Source organism: Pseudophryne corroboree, chromosome 3, assembly GCF_028390025.1.
Source record: "Pseudophryne corroboree isolate aPseCor3 chromosome 3, aPseCor3.hap2, whole genome shotgun sequence".
Lineage (NCBI taxonomy): Eukaryota > Metazoa > Chordata > Amphibia > Anura > Myobatrachidae > Pseudophryne > Pseudophryne corroboree.
The window spans coordinates 417030439-417052613 of NC_086446.1; the positions used below are offsets into that span (position 1 = coordinate 417030439).

The 22175-nt window shown below is 47.2% G+C and overlaps 1 protein-coding gene across 1 annotated transcript in view; it reads left to right on the plus strand.

Moving 5' to 3' along the window:
• The window catches only part of ITCH (itchy E3 ubiquitin protein ligase), a 287604-nt gene that overhangs the window by 260574 nt on the left and 4855 nt on the right, over nt 1–22175 (plus strand). The window contains exon 11 of the mRNA XM_063963188.1: nt 4732–4828. Coding sequence (XP_063819258.1) covers nt 4732–4828 — 97 coding nt within the window. The remainder of the gene's footprint in view (nt 1–4731; nt 4829–22175) is intronic.

The following is a 22175-nucleotide window of genomic DNA, read 5'->3' on the forward strand; positions in this document are numbered from 1 at the left end:
CCAAGGTAATGGCCGAAATGATGATTCTTCTTCGAAGAAAAGGCGTTTTAATTATCCCTTACTTGGACGATCTCCTGATAAGGGCAAGGTCCAGGGAACAGTTAGAAGTCGGAGTAGCACTATCTCAGTTAGTGTTACGTCAGCACGGGTGGATTCTAAATATTCCAAAATCGCAGCTGATTCCAACGACACGTCTCCTGTTCCTAGGAATGATTCTGGACACAGTCCAGAAAAAGGTGTTTCTCCCAGAGGAGAAGGCCAGGGAGTTATCCGAGCTAGTCAGGAATCTCCTAAAACCAGGTTAGGTGTCAGTGCATCAGTGCACGAGGGTCCTGGGAAAAATGGTGGCTTCTTACGAAGCGATTCCATTCGGAAGATTCCATGCAAGAATGTTTCAGTGGGATCTTCTGGACAAATGGTCCGGATCGCATCTTCAGATGCATCAGCGGATAACCCTGTCGCCAAGGACAAGGGTGTCTCTTCTGTGGTGGCTGCAGAGTGCTCATCTACTAGAGGGCCGCAGATTCGGCATTCAGGATTGGATCCTGGTGACCACAGATGCCAGCCTGAGAGGCTGGGGAGCAGTCACACAGGGACAAAATTTCCAGGGCTTGTGGTCAAGCATGGAAACATCTCTTCATATAAACATTCTGGAACTAAGGGCCATTTACAATGCCCTTAGTCAAGCAAAACCCCTGCTTCAGGGTCAGGCGGTATTGATCCAATCGGACAACATCACGTCAGTCGCCCACGTAAACAGACAGGGCGGCACGAGAAGCAGGAGGGCGATGGCAGAAGCTGCAAGGATTCTTCGCTGGGCGGAGAATCATGCGATAGCACTGTCAGCAGTGTTCATTCCGGAGTGGACAACTGGGAAGCGGACTTCCTCAGCAGACACGACCTTCATCCGGGGGAGTGGGGACTTCATCCAGAAGTCTTCCAAGAGATGGTAAACCGTTGGGAAAAACCAAAGGTGGACATGATGGCGTCCCGTCTCAACAAAAAACTAGACAGATATTGCGCCAGGTCAAGGGACCCTCAGGCAATAGCGGTGGACGCTCTGGTAACACCATGGGTGTACCAGTCAGTGTATGTGTTCCCTCCTCTGCCTCTCATACCAAAAGTACTGAGAATCATAAAAAGGAGAGGAGTAAGAACTATACTCGTGGTTCCGGATTGGCCAAGAAGGACTTGGTACCCGGAACTTCAAGAGATGCTCACGGAGGACCCATGGCCTCTACCTCTAAGAAAGGACCTGCTCCAGCAGGGACCTTGTCTGTTCCAAGACTTACCGCGGCTGCGTTTGACGGCATGGCGGTTGAACGCCGGATCCTGAAGGAAAAAGGCATTCCAGAAGAAGTCATCCCTACCCTGATAAAGGCCAGGAAGGATGTAACCGCGAAACATTATCACCGCATTTGGCGAAAATATGTTGCGTGGTGTGAAGCCAAAGAGGCCCCTACAGAGGAATTTCAACTGGGTCGCTTCCTACATTTCCTGCAAACAGGACTGTCTATGGGCCTAAAATTAGGGTCCATTAAGGTTCAAATTTCGGCCCTGTCGATTTTCTTCCAAAAAGAACTGGCTTCAGTGCCTGAAGTCCAGACGTTTGTCAAAGGGGTACTGCATATACAGCCTCCTTTTGTGCCCCCGGTGGCACCTTGGGATCTCAATGTGGTTTTGGGGTTCCTAAAATCACATTGGTTTGAACCACTCACCACTGTGGAATTAAAATATCTCACATGGAAGGTGGTAATGCTGTTAGCCCTGGCTTCAGCCAGGCGTGTCTCAGAATTGGCGGCTTTATCTTATAAAAGCCCTTACCTGATTTTTCACACGAATAGGGCAGAATTGAGGACTCGTCCTCAATTTCTCCCAAAGGTGGTTTCAGCGTTTCACGTGAACCAGCCTATTGTGGTGCCTGCGGCTACTAGGGACTTGGAGGACTCCAAGTTACTGGACGTAGTCAGGGCCCTGAAAATATATATTTCCAGGACGGCTGGAGTCAGGAAATCTGACTCGCTGTTTATCCTGTATGCACCCAACAAGCTGGGTGCTCCTGCTTCTACGCAGACGATTGCTCGTTGGATTTGTAGTACAATTCAGCTTGCACATTCTGTGGCAGGCCTGCCACAGCCAAAATCTGTAAAAGCCCATTCCACAAGGAAGGTGGGCTCATCTTGGGCGGCTGCCCGAGGGGTCTCGGCTTTACAACTTTGCCGAGCAGCTACTTGGTCAGGGGCAAACACGTTTGCTAAATTCTACAAATTTGATACCCTGGCTGAGGAGGACCTGGAGTTCTCTCATTCGGTGCTGCAGAGTCATCCGCACTCTCCCGCCCGTTTGGGAGCTTTGGTATAATCCCCATGGTCCTTACGGAGTCCCAGCATCCACTTAGGACGTTAGAGAAAATAAGAATTTACTTACCGATAATTCTATTTCTCATAGTCCGTAGTGGATGCTGGGCGCCCATCCCAAGTGCGGATTGTCTGCAATACTTGTATATAGTTATTGTTACAAAATTCGGGTTATTATTGTTGTGAGCCATCTTTTCAGAGGCTCCTTCGTTTATCATACTGTTAACTGGGTTCAGATCACAGGTTGTACGGTGTGATTGGTGTGGCTGGTATGAGTCTTACCCGGGATTCAATATCCTTCCTTATTATGTACGCTCGTCCGGGCACAGTATCCTAACTGAGGCTTGGAGGAGGGTCATAGGGGGAGGAGCCAGTGCACACCAGCTAGTTCAAGCTTTTACTTTTGTGCCCAGTCTCCTGCGGAGCCGCTATTCCCCATGGTCCTTACGGAGTCCCAGCATCCACTACGGACTATGAGAAATAGAATTATCGGTAAGTAAATTCTTATTTTTTCTCTATTCACTTGTGTGGATTTGGTTTGAGCGGCATCTCATCCCGGGGGCAATAATGTTGTTACACAGGCACCTCCTGCAGTGTAGTGCTAGCATTTTGCAGGGATTGGAGTATCTGGGTTTGAAACACGCCACTCAAGCTAAATCCACACAGATGGGTAGAGACAAAAAGATCCACTAACTACCTATGCTACTCTCTCCATTTGAAAACTAATCATTATGGTCTACAAAACTGCTTGTATACTGTACTTTTACACTGTACATTATTTATTTGACACTGTGGTACCAAAAACTGTTTAAACTGTTTTGATTTTATTTTGACTTTGCTTTTTATTTCCTGTTATATGTATTTACATGTTATACTTTTAAACGTACTATTTCTACCCCACATCTGTTACCTGTACTAACAGACCCTTATATTAATCAGTTACCCTTATCTAGATCTTGCTGCACCTGTACCCTAATGTAGACACTCACCCGGCCAGCCAAGAGATCCTGTCGGTCCTTCCACGGGTTGGGTTAGGGGGGAAGGGGGCTGACTTCTGTGGGGGAGCAGCAGTTCTCAAAGCTGGAGTAGCAGCCAGAAGCATATGGGGTCGCTGCAGACTGCAGGACGACGGCAAGTACACCAGCGTCCCTGGAATGGCAACCTCAGGGGCAAGTGGGAAGCAGAGCAGCAGCGGTGGTGGTGGCAGTGTGGAGCAGTCACAGCAGGGACGGGTGTCGGCGATGCCTGCAGATACTGAGTGGGCAGCAACACGGAGCTGGCACCAAGCAGGGATGAGGGATCTTCTCGAGTTGTGCTGAGCGGAGGCTGCAGGCGCCATTTTGCTCCACGGTGATTGGCTGGGGTAGCAGTGCAGGCAGCGTGGTGATTGGCTGGGGACACGCTACAGACAGCATGCAGGTGGTAATTGGCTGCGGCACGGGAGCAGGCAAGGACACGCACAGCCAGATCAGAGTTCTGTGGGACTCTCTGATTTTTTTAAAGCGAGTCCTAGAGAGCTATTTTCGTGTAAAATACGTGTTATAGCGCGTTTTTGCAGTCACTGTTATATACGGTCTGTGTGCATGTATATATATATGTGTGTGTGTGTGTGTGTGTGTGTGTGTGTAATTTTTTTTTTTTTAGTACCAGTCAAAGGTTTGGACACACTTTCTCATTCATTTGAATGAGAAAGTGTGTCCAAACTTTTGACTGGTACTGATATATATAATATATACACACACACACACACACACACACACACACACACACACACACACACACACACGTGTGGAAACAAGCTGAATATATATGCAATAAGGATCTGCATCACATGCAGCAAAGTACTGGTGTTCTGTACTTTGCGCATATGCAGTACAGGATTGTGATGGCAGACTCAGGACAGCATCATACTCTGTGATTGGCAGTCTTAATGCCCTTTGGGAAGGGGAGAGGGGGTGGTGGCAGCCTCCATTTGTCAAAATGGATGCGTCTTGCCACTGTTGCGGAGGAGGGACGAGGCCAGGATGTCTGTCAGATGACATAGATTTCCTGGCCTCTTGTTCAGACCTGCAGTGGCCAGCTTGCGTGAAACCATGGGTCACGCCGATAGTATCGCAGTTGATCCGAGACGCAGCTCGGATCTGTAATGCATGCAGGAGATGTGATGCCTCTGCTGCATTACCATATTAGTGCTATCGCTGCTGCTTCCATGTAGCAGATATAGCAACTCCGTCTCTGAATCAGGCCCATGGTGTACACCAAAGGTTGTCAGTACATATTTGTTTCATGCAAATATTATTTCAAGATGGGAATTTTCCTTAGATTTGCATTTTAGTTTATGCCCTTAACCATTTTTCCTTTTTTCCTCTCATAGTTTGTTAAAGACATTGATAATGAGAAGCGCATGAGACTACTTCAGTTTGTTACGGGGACTTGCCGATTACCAGTTGGAGGTTTTGCTGATTTAATGGGTATGTAACAAAAGTTGTCAACTACAGATGAATAACATGTTCTAAATTGTTCTGCGAATGTCTTTCAAGTCTTACCAGACCATATAGCAGAATGCGGTGACCCAGTTTTATTTACAGACTATAAAGTCCACATAATTCTAATTTGCAAATACTGTAGAATGGTGTTCTGTGGTATAGCAAAGCAAAACTTAATGATTGTATCAGCAGAATTTTGCACATACAGATGGGTCCTCCATTATCTTGGCTGACTGAGGCGGTAGTCGCGATCAGGCATACGCAGCGTGCCTGGGCGCAAGGAGGCGCGCCTAGTCGAAGGGAGGCGCACAGAGCGTTTGGTGTTACCTTTGAGTGTAATACCTAAGATCACCAGATGTCACTTTTTAAAATCACCAATGCGCATGCGTGTGGTCTCCATTAAAATACAATACTGAACTACAGCGTAAGAGCTACTTTACTGGTGCGTCTCATTACGCTACATTATGCTACAGGATGTCATACAGTATATACCAGTATATACAGCACAGACGCAAATAGTACAGCATATACAGACGCAAACGAACGTGTTACAGGTACAGTATGGTCTATTGATGTTAGGGATATGTGAGCGTCCAAATCCAGTAGTATTAAGTATAATGGGGAGAGATAAAAGCTCCTCCCTAAGTTCCTGGATGCAAAATCACTGCGTGAATAGTTTATACAGGCGCAAATGAACGTGTTAAAACACTTGTGTATGCAGACGCAACTAATGTGTGAAAGGAAAATTGTAGCTCATTGACTTTAAAGTATGTACGGTGCACTAAATGAGCGTCCGAATCCCCTAACTGCATAAACAAACACCAATGGGAAGGAATCGCTGCTTGCATTACTTTTAAACATGAACTTGTGTATCTTCCATGCACGACATGGGTTAGCGGTGAAGGCTCCCGCCTCCCACGCTGAGGGTCCCGGGTTTGATTCCCAAAGTGCCAATCTACTTTTTTTTTTCCCTCACATTCACTTTATTCATTTTTTTTTTTCTGTGTAATCCATTGTAAAACATTCAATGGAAGGGTGCACACAGGTTTCTCACAAATCAGGGAAAATCTGCTGGAGCGACTCATTCCGCTATCTAAAATACACAGCGGTAATGAGCACCTGTAGACATACCAGTAAATATAAATTAGTGTAGAGATGAGCAGGTTCTGTTTTACTTGGATGTACTCGGTTCTCAAAACAGAATCTTATTGGCTCACGGATTTCACGTGTTTTGGATAGCCAATAGAAAAAAATCCAGATAAAACCGAACTGGCATTAATTATAGTGTTACATCCGAACCCGCTCATCTCTAAATTAGTGTATTCTAACGCAACTAACTGTTTGAGCAACACAGTACTGTAGATCGTCTGCGTTAAAGAATCTGTGTTGTACTTTATATAACTCGGTAATTTACTAAGAATTTGTATTCTCAATCACTGCCGACAATAGCCAAACACTGCCGGGAAAGCATAGAATTCGATAAAAAAAATGAGCTTTCAAATAGACCTGCTTTTTGCTGCCGTGTTCAGATAGTCATGCACGGATCAGTGAGATCCGTGCTTGCTTCTCTGTGGAAAAGGGTCAGAAATAGTTAAATATGTAAAAAAGAAATTTGCGTAGGTACCCCCCTCCTAAGCATAACCAGCCTAGGGCTCCTTGAGCCGGTCCTGGGAATTTAAATACCAGGGAAAAATTGGGGTCCCCCTGTATTTAGACAACCAGCACCGGGCTCTTGGGCCGGCCCTGGTTCCAAAAATACGAGGGACAAAAGACGTAGGGGTCCTCCGTATTTTTTAAACCAACACCAGGCTCCACTAGCCGAGAAGATAGTGCCACAGCCGGGGGACACATTTCTGTAGGTCCCTGCGGCCGTGGCATTACACCCCCAACTAGTCACCCCTGGTCGAGGTACCCTGGGCGAGTGGGGACCCCTTAAATCAAGGGGTCCCCACCCTCTAGGCACCTAAAGCTGGTGAAGCCGAGGCTGTCCCCCACCCCCCATCCCTGGGCGGTGGATGGGGGGGCTGATAGACTTTTTGTGTGTAAATAAATATATATATACATATATATATATATATATATATATACACACACACACAGACAGGAAAAAATGAGGCAGCACTCAGAGTCTTAAACCAGCTAAAACTTGTAATGGTGCATATCAACGTTTCGGGGTCTCCCCCTTCGTCAGGATTAGTGCAATACAATACAAAGTGTGATTAAATAGAACTTACCCCCCACAAGGAACATCCCCTCCAGCGTGTGCCACTGGCCGCGGCGTCCCGCCAGTCGTCTCCAGCATCTCAGCGGAAGTGACGCGCCGGCGCCCGGGGGCGCGTCCATGGCCACGCTGTCTAGCAACAAAGGAGAATGTAAACAACCTTAGTGATACAGTATCGTGAATATTGCTCAAAACAACAATTGTTATGCCTATATGCATATTAAAGGCGGTAGCATAAAAGTAGTGATACAGTTTCAGTGCTCTCATTATTTGATGCTAGGTTACTAAATCATTTGAAAACATCTTTTTAGACACAATAAAAAATACAAATGTGACAAACATATTAAAAAATGCGCTAATGAACAAACCAAATGGCTCCGCCACAACTACTTGTTAACACTCTCCATATACATGGAGAATCATATGGCTATATATCCTTGTTTTCTCTAACGTCCTAAGTGGATGCTGGGGACTCCGTAAGGACCATGGGGAATAGCGGCTCCGCAGGAGACTGGGCACAAAAGTAAAGCTTTAGAACTACCTGGTGTGCACTGGCTCCTCCCCCTATGACCCTCCTCCAAGCCTCAGTTAGATTTTTGTGCCCGAACGAGAAGGGTGCACACTAGGTGGCTCTCCTGAGCTGCTTAGTGAAAAGTTTAGTTTTAGGTTTTTTATTTTCAGTGAGACCTGCTGGCAACAGGCTCACTGCATCGAGGGACTAAGGGGAGAAGAAGCGAACTCACCTGCGTGCAGAGTGGATTGGGCTTCTTAGGCTACTGGACATTAGCTCCAGAGGGACGATCACAGGCCCAGCCATGGATGGGTCCCAGAGCCGCGCCGCCGGCCCCCTTACAGAGCCAGAAGACAGAAGAGGTCCGGAAAATCGGCGGCAGAAGACGTCCTGTCTTCAACAAGGTAGCGCACAGCACTGCAGCTGTGCGCCATTGCTCTCAGCACACTTCACACTCCGGTCACTGAGGGTGCAGGGCGCTGGGGGGGGGGGGGGGGGGGGCGCCCTGAGACGCAATAAAAACACCTTGGATGGCAAAAAATGCATCACATATAGCTCCTGGGCTATATGGATGCATTTAACCCCTGCCAGAATACATAGAAAAACGGGAGATAGGCTCCGCCCCCTTATCGGCGGCCTTATCTCCTCAGCACACTGGCGCCATTTTCCCTCACAGCTCCGTTGGAGGGAAGCTCCCTGGCTCTCCCCTGCAGTCACTACACTACAGAAAGGGTTAAAAAAAAAAAGAGGGGGGGCACTAATTACGCGCAGTATTAAAGATACAGCAGCTATAAGGGGAAAAACACTTATATAAGGTTATCCCTGTATATATATATATATATATATATATATATATATATAGCGCTCTGGTGTGTGCTGGCAAACTCTCCCTCTGTCTCCCCAAAGGGCTAGTGGGGTCCTGTCCTCTATCAGAGCATTCCCTGTGTGTGTGCTGTATGTCGGTACGTTTGTGTCGACATGTATGAGGAGAAAAATTATGTGGAGACGGAGCAGATTGCCTGTAATAGTGATGTCACCCCCTAGGGGGTCGACACCTGAGTGGATGAACTGTTGGAAGAATTACGTGACAGTGTCAGCTCTGTATAAAAGACAGTGGTTGACATGAGACAGCCGGCTACTCAGCTTGTGCCTGTCCAGACGTCTCATAGGCCGTCAGGGGCTCTAAAGCGCCCGTTACCTCAGATGGCAGATATAGACGCCGACACGGATACTGACTCCAGTGTCGACGGTGAAGAGACAAATGTGACTTCCAGTAGGGCCACACGTTACATGATGGAGGCAATGAAAAATGTTTTACACATTTCTGATAATACGAGTACCACCAAAAAGGGGTATTATGTTCGGTGAGGAAAAACTACCTGTAGTTTTCCTGAATCTGAGAAATTAAATGAGGTGTGTGATGATGCGTGGGTTTCCCCCGATAACAACTGATAATTTCTAAAATGTTATTGGCATTATATCCTTTCCCGCCAGAGGTTAGGGTGCGTTGGGAAACACCCCCTAGGGTGGATAAAGCGCTCACACGCTTGTAAGGGCTCTACCCTCTCCTGAGATGGCCGCCCTTAAGGATCCTGCTGATAGAAAGCAGGAGGGTATCCTAAAATGTATTTACACACATACTGGTGTTATACTGCGACCAGCAATCGCCTCAGCCTGGATGTGCAGTGCTGGGTTGGCGTGGTCGGATTCCCTGACTGAAAATATTGATACCCTAGATAGGGACAGTATATTTTTGCCTATAGAGCATTTAAAAGATGCATTTCTATATATGCGTGATGCACAGCGGAATATTTGCCGACTGGCATCAAGTCTAAGTGCGTTGTCCATTTCTACCAGTAGAGAGTTATGGACACGACAGTGGTCAGGTGATGCGGATTTCAAACGGCATTTGGAAGTATTGCCTTATTAAGGGGAGGAGTTATTTGGGGTCGGTCTTTCAGACCTGGTGGCCACGGCAACAGCTGGGAAATCCACGTTTGTACCCCAGGTCGCCTCTCAACATGAGAAGACGCCGTATTATCAGGCGCAGTCTTTTCGTGGACAAGCGGGCAAAAGGTTCCTCATTTCTGCCCCGTGACAGAGGGAGAGGAAAAAGGCTGCAGAAATCAGCCAGTTCCCAGGAACAGAAACCCTCTCCCGCCTCTGCCAAGCCCTCAGTATGACGCTGGGGCTTTACAAGCAGAATCAGGCACGGTGGGGGGCCCGTCTCAATGAATTTCAGCGCGCAGTGGGCTCACTCGCAAGTAGACCCCTGGATCCTTCAGGTGATATCTCAGGGGTACAAATTGGAATTCGAGACGTCTCCCCCTCGCCGTTTCCTAAAGTCGGCTTTACCGATGTCTCCTTCTGACAGGGAGACAGTTTTGGAAGCCATTCACAAGCTGTATTCCCAGCAGGTGATAATCAAGGTACCCCTCCTGCAACAGGGAACGGGGTATTATTCCACACTGTTGTGATACCGAAGCCGGACGGCTCGGTGAGACCGATTCTAAATCTAAAATCTTTGAACACTTACAGAGGTTCAAATTCAAGATTGAGTCACTCAGAGCAGTGATTGCGAACCTGGAAGAAGGGGACTACATGATGTCTCGGGACATCAAGGATGCTTACCTTCATGTCCAAATTTACCCTTCTCACCAAGGGTACCTCAGGTTTATGGTACAGAACTGTCACTATCAGTTCAGACGCTGCCGTATGGATGGTCCACGGCACCCCGGGTATTTACCAAGGTAATGGCCGAAATGATGATATTCCTTCGAAGGAAGGGAATTTTAGTTATCCCTTACTTGGACGATTCCCTGATAAGGGTAAGATCCAGGGAACAGTTGGAGGTCGGTGTAGCACTATCTCAGGTAGTGTTGCGGCAGCACGATTGGATTCTCAATATTCCAAAATCGCAGCTGGTTCCGACGACTCGTCTTCTGTTCCTAGGGATGATCCTGGACACAGTCCAGAAAAAGGTGTTTCTCCCGGAGGAGAAAGCCAGGGAGTTATCCGAGCTAGTCAGGAACCTCCTAAAACCGAGCCAAGTCTCAGTGCATCAATGCACAAGGGTTCTGGGTAAAATGGTGGCTTCCTACGAAGCAATCCCATTCGGCAGATTCCACGCAAGAACTTTCCAGTGGGACCTGCTGGACAAATGGTCCGGGTCGCATCTTCAGATGCATCAGCGGATAACCCTGTCACCAAGAACAAGGGTGTTCCTCCTGTGTTGGTTGCAGAGTGCTCATCTTCTAGAGGGCCGCAGATTCGGCATTCAGGACTGGGTCCTGGTGACCACGGATGCCAGCCTGCGAGGCTGGGGAGCAGTCACACAGGGAAGGAATTTCCAGGGCTTATGGTCAAGCCTGGAGACATCACTTCACATAAATATCCTGAAGCTAAGGGCCATTTACAATGCTCTAAGCTTAGCAAGACCTCTGCTTCAAGGTCAGCCGGTGTTGATCCAGTCGGACAACATCACGGCAGTCACCCACGTAAACAGACAGGGTGGCACAAGAAGCAGGAGGGCAATGGCAGAAGCTGCAAGGATTCTTCGCTGGGCGGAAAATCATGTGATAGCACTGTCAGCAATTCCGGGCAACTGGGAAGCAGACTTCCTCAGCAGACACGACCTCCACCCGGGAGAGTGGGGACTTCACCCAGAAGTCTTCCACATAATTATAAACCGTTGGGAAAAACTCGACAGGTATTGCGCCAGGTCAAGGGACCCTCAGGCAATAGCTGTAGACGCTCTGGTAACACCGTGGGTGTACCAGTCAGTGTATGTGTTCCCTCATCTGCCTCTCATACCCAAGGTACTGAGATTGATAAGATGGAGAGGAGTAAGCACTATATTCGTGGCTCCGGATTGGCCAAGAAGGACTTGGTAACCGGAACTTCAAGAGATGCTCACGGAGGATCCGTGGCCTCTACCTCTAAGAAGGGACCTGCTCCAGCAAGGACCCTGTCTGTTCCAAGACTTACCGCGGCTGCGTTTGACGGCATGGCGGTTGAACGCCGGATCCTGAAGGAAAAAAGGCATTCCGGATGAAGTCATCCCTATCCTGATCAAAGCCAGGAAGGATGTAACCGCAAAACATTATCACCGCATTTGGCGAAAATATGTTGCGTGGTGCGAGGCCAGTAAGGCCCGACGGAGGAAATTCAACTTGGTCGATTCCTACATTTCCTGCAAACAGGAATGTCTATGGGCCTGAAATTGGGGTCCATTAAGGTTCAAATTTCCGCCCTGTCAATTTTCTTCCAAAAAGAACTAGCTTCAGTCCCTGAAGTTCAGACGTTGTAAAAGGGGTACTGCATATACAGCCTCCTTTTGTGCCTCCAGTGGCACCTTGGGATCGCAATGTAGTTTTTGGGTTCCAAAAGTCACATTGGTTTGAACCACTTAAATCTGTGGAGTTAAAATATCTCACATGGAAAGTGGTCATGCTGTTGGCCCTGGCCTGGGCCAGGCGCGTGTCAGAATTGGCGGCTTTATCCTGTAAAAGCCCTTATCTGATTTTCCATTCGGACAGGGCGGAATTGAGGACTCGTCCTCAGTTTTTCCCTAAGGTGGTTTCAGCGTTTCACCTGAACCAACCTATTGTGGTGCCTGCGGCTACTAGGGACTTGGAGGACTCCAAGTTGCTAGACGTTGTCAGGGCCCTGAAAATATATGTTTCCAGGACGGCTGGAGTCAGGAAATCTGACTCGCTGTTTATCCTGTATGCACCCAACAAGCTGGGTGCTCCTGCTTCTAAGCAGACTATTGCTCGTTGGATTTGTAGTACAATTCAGCTTGCACATTCTGTGGCAGGCCTGCCACAGCCAAAAATCTGTAAATGCCCACTCCACAAGGAAGATGGGCTCATCTTGGGCGGCTGCCCGAGGGGTCTCGGCTTTACAACTTTGCCGAGCAGCTACTTGGTCAGGAGCAAATACGTTTGTAAAATTCTACAAAATTGATACCCTGGCTGAGGAGGACCTGGAGTTCTCTCATTTGGTGCTGCAGAGTCATCCGCACTCTCCCGCCCGTTTGGGAGCTTTGGTATAATCCCCATGGTCCTTACGGAGTCCCCAGCATCCACTTAGGACGTTAGAGAAAATAAGAATTTACTTACCGATAATTCTATTTCTCGTAGTCCGTAGTGGATGCTGGGCGCCCATCCCAAGTGCGGATTGTCTGCAATACTGGTACATAGTTATTGTTACCAAAAAAAAATCGGGTTATTGCTGTAGTGAGCCATCTTTTCTAGAGGCTCCTCTGTTATCATGCTGTTAACTGGGTTTAGATCACGAGTTGTACGGTGTGATTGGTGTGGCTGGTATGAGTCTTACCCGGGATTCAAAATCCTTCCTTATTGTGTACGCTCGTCCGGGCACAGTATCCTAACTGAGGCTTGGAGGAGGGTCATAGGGGGAGGAGCCAGTGCACACCAGGTAGTTCTAAAGCTTTACTTTTGTGCCCAGTCTCCTGCGGAGCCGCTATTCCCCATGGTCCTTACGGAGTCCCCAGCATCCACTACGGACTACGAGAAATAGAATTATCGGTAAGTAAATTCTTATTTTAGGCACCTAGCATTAATTTTAAACTTGTGCCAGCTAACTTATTCTTTTAGAATTTATTATGACACCCTCTCCCAGGGATAAGGCTCACGATCATGGCCCTACTAGATAAAGTTGATAAGACCCAAGTTGTCATTTAGACCAGCCGGTCTAAGAGTGTTTAGCCTATGGATCCACATCGACTCCAATTGTAAGAGTTTTTTACCTCTATCGCCACCCCGCATAGACTCAGGTACATGGTCTATGATCCTATGTTTGAAGGTGGCCATGGTGTGTCTAAACTCCACAAAGTGCTTTGCTACTGGTTGTTCCCCCTTGCCTGATGCAAGGGCATTCCTGATAGCCAGCCTGTGTTGTGCCATCCTGATTTTAAATTGGCATTCAGTCTTGCCGATATAATATCTACCGCACGGGCAAATGATAACGTAGGTTACAAATTTGGTGGTGCACGTTAGAGGCCATTTAATAGGGAATTTCTCTGACGTCCTAGTGGATGCTGGGAACTCCGTAAGGACCATGGGGAATAGCGGCTCCGCAGGAGACTGGGCACAAAAGTAAAGCTTTAGGACTACCTGGTGTTCACTGGCTCCTCCCCCTATGACCCTCCTCCAAGCCTTAGTTAGATTTTTGTGCCCGGCCGAGAAGGGTGCACACTAGGGGCTCTCCTGAGCTTCTTAGTGAAAGTTTAGTTTTAGGTTTTTTATTTTCAGTGAGACCTGCTGGCAACAGGCTCACTGCATCGAGGGACTAAGGGGAGAAGAAGCGAACCTGCCTGCTTGCAGCCAGCTTGGGCTTCTTAGGCTACTGGACACCATTAGCTCCAGAGGGACCGAACACAGGCCCAGCCTCGGAGTCCGGTCCCAGAGCCGCACCGCCGGCCCCCTTACAGAGCCAGAAGCAAGAAGAGGTCCGGAAAAATCGGCGGCAGAAGACACCAGTCTTCAACAAGGTAGCGCACAGCACTGCAGCTGTGCGCCATTGTTACTCAGGCACACTTCACACTTCGGTCACTGAGGGTGCAGGGCGCTAGGGGGGGGGCGCCCTGAGCAGCAATGTAAACACCTTGGCTGGCGAAAATACACCACATATAACCCCCAGGGCTATATGGATGTATTTTAACCCCTGCCAGAACTCACCAAAAAGCGGGAGAAAAGGCCGCCGAGAAGGGGGCGGAGCCTATCTCCTCAGCACACGGGCGCCATTTTCCATCACAGCTCCGCTGGAAGGACGTCTCCCTGACTCTCCCCTGCAGTCCTGCACTACAGAAAAGGGTAAAAAAGAGAGGGGGGCACTAATTTGGCGCAGTTCTAATAATAACAGCAGCTATAAAGGGAAAAGTACGTTTCATAGTGGTATTCCTGTCTATATATAGCGTTCTGGTGTGTGCTGGCATACTCTCCCTCTGTCTCCCCAAAGGGCTAGTGGGGTCCTGTCCTCTATCAGAGCATTCCCTGTGTGTGTGCGGTGTGTCGGTACGATTGTGTCGACATGTTTGAGGAGGAAAATGAGATGGAGGCGGAGCAATTGCCTATTATAGAGTTGTCACCCCCTAGGGAGTCGACACTGAGTGGCTGAGCTTATGGAAGGAATTGCGTGACAGTGTCAGTTCTTTACGAAAGACAGTTGACGACATGAGACAGCCGGCTACTCAGCTTGTGCCTGTCCAGGGGTCTCAAACGCCATCAGGGGCTTAAAACGCCCGTTACCTCAAATGGCAGACACAGACACGGATACTGACTCCAGTGTCGATGATGAGGAGACAAACGTGACTTCCAGTAGGGCCACACGTTACATGATTGCAGCAATGAAAAATGTATTGCATATCTCTGATAATACAAGTACCACTAAAAAGGGTATTATGTTTGGTGAAAGAAAAACTGCCTGTAGTTTTTCCTGTATCCGAGGAATTAAATGAAGTGTGTGATGAGGCGTGGGTTTCCCCCGATAAAAAACTGATAATTCCTAAAAGGTTATTGGCATCATACCCTTTCCCGCCAGAGGATAGGGCACGTTGGGAAACACCCCCTAGGGTGGATAAAGCGCTCACACGCTTGTCTAAACAGGTAGCACTACCCTCTCCTGATACGGCTGCCCTAAAGGAACCTGCCGATAGAAAGCAGGAGAATATCCTAAAATGTATATACACTCACACGGGTGTTATACTGCGACCAGCAATCGCCTCAGCCTGGATGTGCAGTGCTGGGGTGGCGTGGTCGGATTCCCTGACTGAAAATATTGATACCCTAGATAGGGACAGTATATTACTGACTATAGAGCATTTGAAAGATGCATTTTTATATATGCGTGATGCACAGAGGGATATTTGCCGACTGGCATCAAGAGTTAGCGCGCTGTCCATTTCTGCAAGAAGAGGTTTATGGACGCGGCAGTGGTCAGGTGATGCGGATTCTAAAAGGCACATGGAAGTATTGCCTTATAAGGGGGAGGAGTTATTTGGGGTAGGTCTATCAAAAAGGCTGCAGCAAACAGCCAGTTCCCAGGAACAAAAGCCCTCTCCCGCCTCCGCAAAGTCCTCAGCATGACGCTGGGGCTTTACAAGCGGACTCAGGCACGGTGGGGGCCCGTCTCAAGAAATTCGAGACGTCTCCCCCTCGCCGTTTCATAAAGTCTGCTTTACCGACGTCTCCCTCAGACAGGGAGGCAGTATTGCAAGCCATTCACAGGCTGTATTCCCAGCAGGTGATAATCAAGGTACCCCTCCTGCAACAGGGAAAGGGGTACTATTCCACACTATATTGTGGTACCGAAGCCGGACGGCTCGGCGAGACCAATTTTAAATCTAAAATCCTTGAACACTTACATACAAAGGTTCAAATTCAAGATGGAGTCACTCAGAGCAGTGATTGCAAACCTGGAAGAAGGGGACTATATGGTCTCTCTGGACATCAAAGATGCTTACCTACATGTCCCAATTTACCCTTCTCCAAGGGTACCTCAGGTTTGTGGTACAGAACTGTCACTATCAGTTTCAGACGCTGCCGTTTGGATTGTCCACGGCACCCCGGGTCTTTACCAAGGTAATGGCCGAAATTATGATACTCCTTCGAAAGAAGGGAGTTTTAGTTATCCCTTACTTGGACGATCTCCTGATAAGGGCAAGATCCAGGGAACAGTTGGAAGTCGGGGTAGCACTATCTCAGATAGTGCTGCGGCAGCACGGTTGGATTCTCAATATTCCAAAATCGCAGCTGATCCCGACGACACGCCTTCTATTCCTAGGGATGATCCTGGACACAGTCCAGAAAAAGGTGTTTTCTCCCGGAGGAGAAAGCCAGGGAGTTATCCGAACTAGTCAGAAACCTCCTAAAACCAGGCCAAGTGTCAGTGCATCAGTGCACAAGGGTCCTGGGAAAAATGGTGGCTTCCTACGAAGCAATTCCATTCGGCAGATTCCACGCAAGAACTTTCCAGTGGGACCTGCTGGACAAATGGTCCGGATCGCATCTTCAGATGCATCAGCGGATAACCCTGTCACCAAAGACAAGGGTGTCTCTCCTGTGGTGGTTGCAGAGTGCTCATCTTCTAGAGGGCCGCAGATTCGGCATTCAGGACTGGGTCCTGGTGACCACGGATGCCAGCCTGCGAGGCTGGGGAGCAGTCACACAGGGAAGAAATTTCCAGGGCTTGTGGTCAAGCCTGGAGACATCACTTCACATAAATATTTTGGAGCTAAGGGCCATTTACAATGCCCTAAGCCAAGCAAGACCTCTGCTTCAAGGTCAGCCGGTGCTGATCCAGTCGGACAACATCACGGCAGTCGCCCACGTAAACAGACAGGGCGGCACAAGAAGCAGGAGGGCAATGGCAGAAGCTGCAAGGCTTTTTCGCTGGGCGGAAAATCATGTGATAGCATTGTCAGCAGTGTTCATTCCGGGAGTGGACAACTGGGAAGCAGACTTCCTCAGCAGGCACGACCTCCACCCGGGAGAGTGGGGACTTCACCCAGAAGTCTTCCACATGATTGTAAACCATTGGGAAAAACCAAAGGTGGACATGATGGCGTCCCGCCTAAACAAAAAATTGGACAGGTATTGCGCCAGGTCAAGGGACCCTCAGGCGATAGCTGTGGACGCTCTGGTAACACCGTGGGTGTACCAGTCAGTGTATGTGTTCCCTCCTCTTCCTCTCATACCAAAAGTACTGAGAATTATAAGACGGAGGGGAGTAAGAACTATACTCGTGGCTCCGGATTGGCCAAGAAGGACTTGGTACCCGTAACTTCAAGAGATGCTCACGGAGGACCCGTGGCCTCTACCTCTAAGAAGGGACCTGCTCCAGCAGGGACCCTGTCTGTTCCAACACTTACCGCGGCTGCGTTTGACGGCAGGGCGGTTGAACGCCGGATCCTGAAGGAAAAAGGCATTCCGGATGAAGTCATCCCTACCCTGATCAAGTCAGGAAGGATGTAACCGCAAAGCATTATCACTGCATTTGGCGAAAATATGTTGCGTGGTGCGAGGCCAGTAAGGCCCCGATGGAGGAATTTCAACTAGGTCGATTCCTGCATTTCCTGTAAACAGGAGTGTCTATGGGCCTAAAATTGGGGTCCATTAAGGTTCAAATTTCGGCCCTGTCAATTTTCTTCCAGAAAGAACTAGCTTCAGTTCCTGAAGTTCAGACGTTTGTAAAAGGGGTACTGCATATACAGCCTCCTTTTGTGCCTCCAGTGGCACCTTGGGATCTCAATGTAGTTTTGGGGTTCCTAAAGTCACATTGGTTTGAACCACTTGAATCTGTGGAGTTAAAATATCTCACATGGAAAGTGGTCGTGTTGTTGGCCCTGGCCTCGGCCAAGCGCGTGTCAGATTTGGCGGGCTTTATCCTGTAAAAGCCCTTATCTGATCTTCCATTCAGACAGGGCGGAATTGAGGACTCGTCCTCATTTTCTCCCTAAGGTGTTTTCAGTGTTTCATCTGAACCAACCTATTGTGGTACCTGCGGCTACTAGTGACTTGGAGGACTCCAAGTTGTTGGACGTAGTCAGGGCCTTGAAAATATATGTTTCCAGGACGGCTGGAGTCAGGAAATCTGACTCGCTGTTTATCCTGTATGCACCCAACAAGCTGGGTGCTCCTGCTTCTAAGCAGACTATTGCTCGTTGGATTTGTAGTACAATTCAGCTTGCACATTCTGTGGCAGGCCTGCCACAGCCAAAATCTGTAAAAGCCCATTCCACAAGGAAGGTGGGCTCATCTTGGGCGGCTGCCCGAGGGGTCTCGGCGTTACAACTTTGCCGAGCAGCTACTTGGTCAGGGGCAAACTCGTTTGCTAAATTCTACAAATTTGATACCCTGGCTGAGGAGGACCTGGAGTTCTCTCATTCGGTGCTGCAGAGTCATCTGCACTCTCCCGCCCGTTTGGGAGCTTTGGTATAATCCCCATGGTCCTTACGGAGTTCCCAGCATCCACTAGGACGTCAGAGAAAATAAGAATTTACTTACCGATAATTCTATTTCTCGTAGTCCGTAGTGGATGCTGGGCGCCCATCCCAAGTGCGGATTGTCTGCAATACTTGTACATAGTTATTGTTACAAAAATCGGGTTATTATTGTTGTGAGCCATCTTTCTAGAGGCTCCTCTGTTATCATGCTGTTAACTGGGTTCAGATCACAGGTTATACGGTGTGATTGGTGTGGCTTGTATGAGTCTTACCCGGGATTCAAAATCCTTCCTTATTGTGTACGCTCGTCCGGGCACAGTATCCTGAGGCTTGGAGGAGGGTCATAGGGGGAGGAGCCAGTGCACACCAGGTAGTCCTAAAGCTTTACTTTTGTGCCCAGTCTCCTGCGGAGCCGCTATTCCCCATGGTCCTTACGGAGTTCCCAGCATCCACTACGGACTACGAGAAATAGAATTATCGGTAAGTAAATTCTTATTTTTTTTCCTGAACAGGGATGTGTAACGTGATCTCCCACCGACATGTGAGAACAGGTCGTGCACCCCGTGCATTTAAAGCAACCATTCTCACGTTGCAAAAAATGCTTAGGAGTTTCCTTGAATTTTGCCATGTCGGTTTTGACCACCATATCTTTAATGCTCCGCCCTTTCGTAAAACTAGGCATCACTCTCTGATGGCGGAACACAGACAAATCAGGATCAGTTAATACCAATGGCCATAATTTTTTTACCTGTTTTTGTGTATGATTACTGTGTGCATTAAAATCACACACCCAGGGGATGACATCACCCAATTTTTTGGCACCCTTTGGTTTCAAGCTATCAATTCTATTCTTATTAAGAGCTTTTTCTCTAGCCTGGGCTAAAAGTTGTCGTGGATAACCTCTAGCAAGTAATCTAGATTGCATTTCATCCAATTGCTTATCTCTTCCGTCTATGTTACTATTAATTCTACACACCCTCAGAAATTGGGAATAAGGTACACTCCTGACAGTAGATAGTGGGTGGCAACTGTCATATCTGAGGATGGTGTTGCGGTCGGTTGGTTTTTTGTATAGAGATGTCACAATTTTGCCTTCCTGTATACTGATCCTAAGATCCAGGAAGCATCCATTTACCAGTCAATTGATACTGTACAAAAGGTATATTGATGACATCATCATCATCATTTGGGATGGAACAGAATCATCTTTTCTGGAATTTTTTCAAAACATCTCTTCTAACCAGTTTAACCTAAAGTTCACCGAGAAGCATAACCAGGATTCAATAGAATTTCTGGACCTGACACTCTCCTCAAAAGACCTAAAGATCACAACTTGCAACCACATCAAAAAAGTGGACACTAACAGCTATCTTCACTTCAAAAGCTGTCACCAACAGAGTTGGAAAACTAATATACCATACTCCCAATTTCACCGGATACAGAGAAACTGCAGCTCCATTGAGGACCAAGCCAAACAACTTAGAATCTACGCCGATAGATTTAAAGAGAGAGTACCCAGTGGATGTCATTGAAAAAGCCTTAACAAAAACACGTACCAATCCAGAACTTAACAACTTGACAGATACTAATCTGACGGAGAAAAAGTTCACAGCCCCATTTATCACAACTTACAACTGCCATGAAAAAATCATCCGCCAGTCTCTCAATAAACATTGGAATATCTTAATGATGGATCCGGTTCTAAGAGATATACTGTCTCCTCAACCCCAAATAGTATACAGGAAAACAAGGAACCTAAAAGAGATCCTGGCACCAAGCCTACTTAAACCTGTCATAACCCACCAGACAAAAAAAATGCCAGGGCTGTTATAAATGCAGAAGCTGCAATATCTGTAAACTGGTCCATCGGGATCGTAAAAACTCTCGGGAGTATACAATCAAGCATTTCATAAACTGTAATTCCACAATGGTTATCTATCTCCTGGAATGCCCATGTGGCTTAAAGTATATTGGGAAAACCAAAAGAGTACTTAAATTGCGTATTCAGGAGCATGTAAGGAACATCAAAAACAAGATAACCACACATGCAATTTACAGGCATTTTCATGAAGCACATATGTCAAATCCTGAGGAAATTACTTTCAAAGGTATCGAAATTGTCGAACTTGGAGTAAGAGGTGGCGATATTCTGAACAAGTTATCCAAGAGAGAAATGTTTTGGATCTTTGAACTACAGACACTTGCACCCCTTGGCTTTAACGAAGGTTTCGAAATTGCCCCTTTTCAATGAACACTATCTCTACAATATTATTGGATTTTGTAATATATCACAATTACCTCTTGTACACTCAATTTTTCACTTGCTATTCATCCTAGATTCATGCATCCACCTCTATACACACTTATCTTTTATTTCTGTATAAATTACCACTATACTATGTGACTCACATCACTATGAATATTAATATACTATATGTGCATTAATAATAATAAATCTCTGAATAATATATTTCATTATTATTTCTTTGTCTAAAAATGGCTGTGCGTTTCAGTACATTTTAAAGTATGAAGTGGCCTGAGGAAAACCTTAGAAAAATGGCCGTGCATTTCACAATATCCCGGAAATGACCCTAAGACTATAATACTGCTCAAGCTTTTACACTAAAGCCGGACCGGAAGTGACGTTCCGTCGCCGCAAGTCATAGCGGAAGTGACAAATTGCGGCTCACAGTGCGTTCCAGCACTGTCTCCCATGACTACCGCCCCCGTTCTCGACATCAGCATCCGGCGGAAGTGACGTGGCGCGACTCACCCTGCGCCTCAAAGCCACAAGAGAGGACTCCCGGTTTACACGTTTCCGGCGGAAGTGACGTTATCGCGGCTTATTACCGCGTTTTAGGACATTCTAAGTACTCGTTTTTATACTAGTTTATCCCCTTTACAATACTGGGCCTTACACCATCTGGACCTTTATTTTAGATTGCTTTTGTTGGTCCCCTTTATCTTTATATAAACTCTGTTCTCAATTTCTTGACAGGAAGTGATGTCACACTTCCTGTCCCGTGTGACCCTTGTATGTTTGCTATTTAACTCCTGCTCTGCTCTCATTATGCATCCCCTTGATGAAGTCCGTTGCCATAGGACGAAACGCGTTGGGACTGGGACTTGCTGCTTAACCCTGAACTTCCCAGAGTGGACAGATTAGCTGTTTTTATTCAATTATCCTGTACGTTTGCTACCTGCATTTGCTTCAGGAATATTTACTTACTCGCCATAATTTTATGAAACTGGGATTTGCTGCTTAAACCATGAATTGTCCCAGAGTGTACTGATAAGCTGATTTTATTTGTTTATCCTGTACGTTTGTTACCTACATTTGCTTCAGGACTGTTTATTAAATTGTTAAATCTTTTTATGTTACCATGCTCTCATTCGGTTATTGGGACCAGCTAGGTTCCTAATTAAGAGTAATTGGTTTGTACAGTACACACACATGTTTCTTTCTGTTTTAATTTACATGCACCAAAGTGTCATCAGAATTGAAGACGTGTAAAGAGATAAGTCATACTCTGAAATTCTACACTCTCTCACGTCTCACAGGGTGAATTATCCAATTTTTTAGTTTAAATTTAAACACCAGTAGGCGCTCTTTTGCACTTCATTTTTGTAT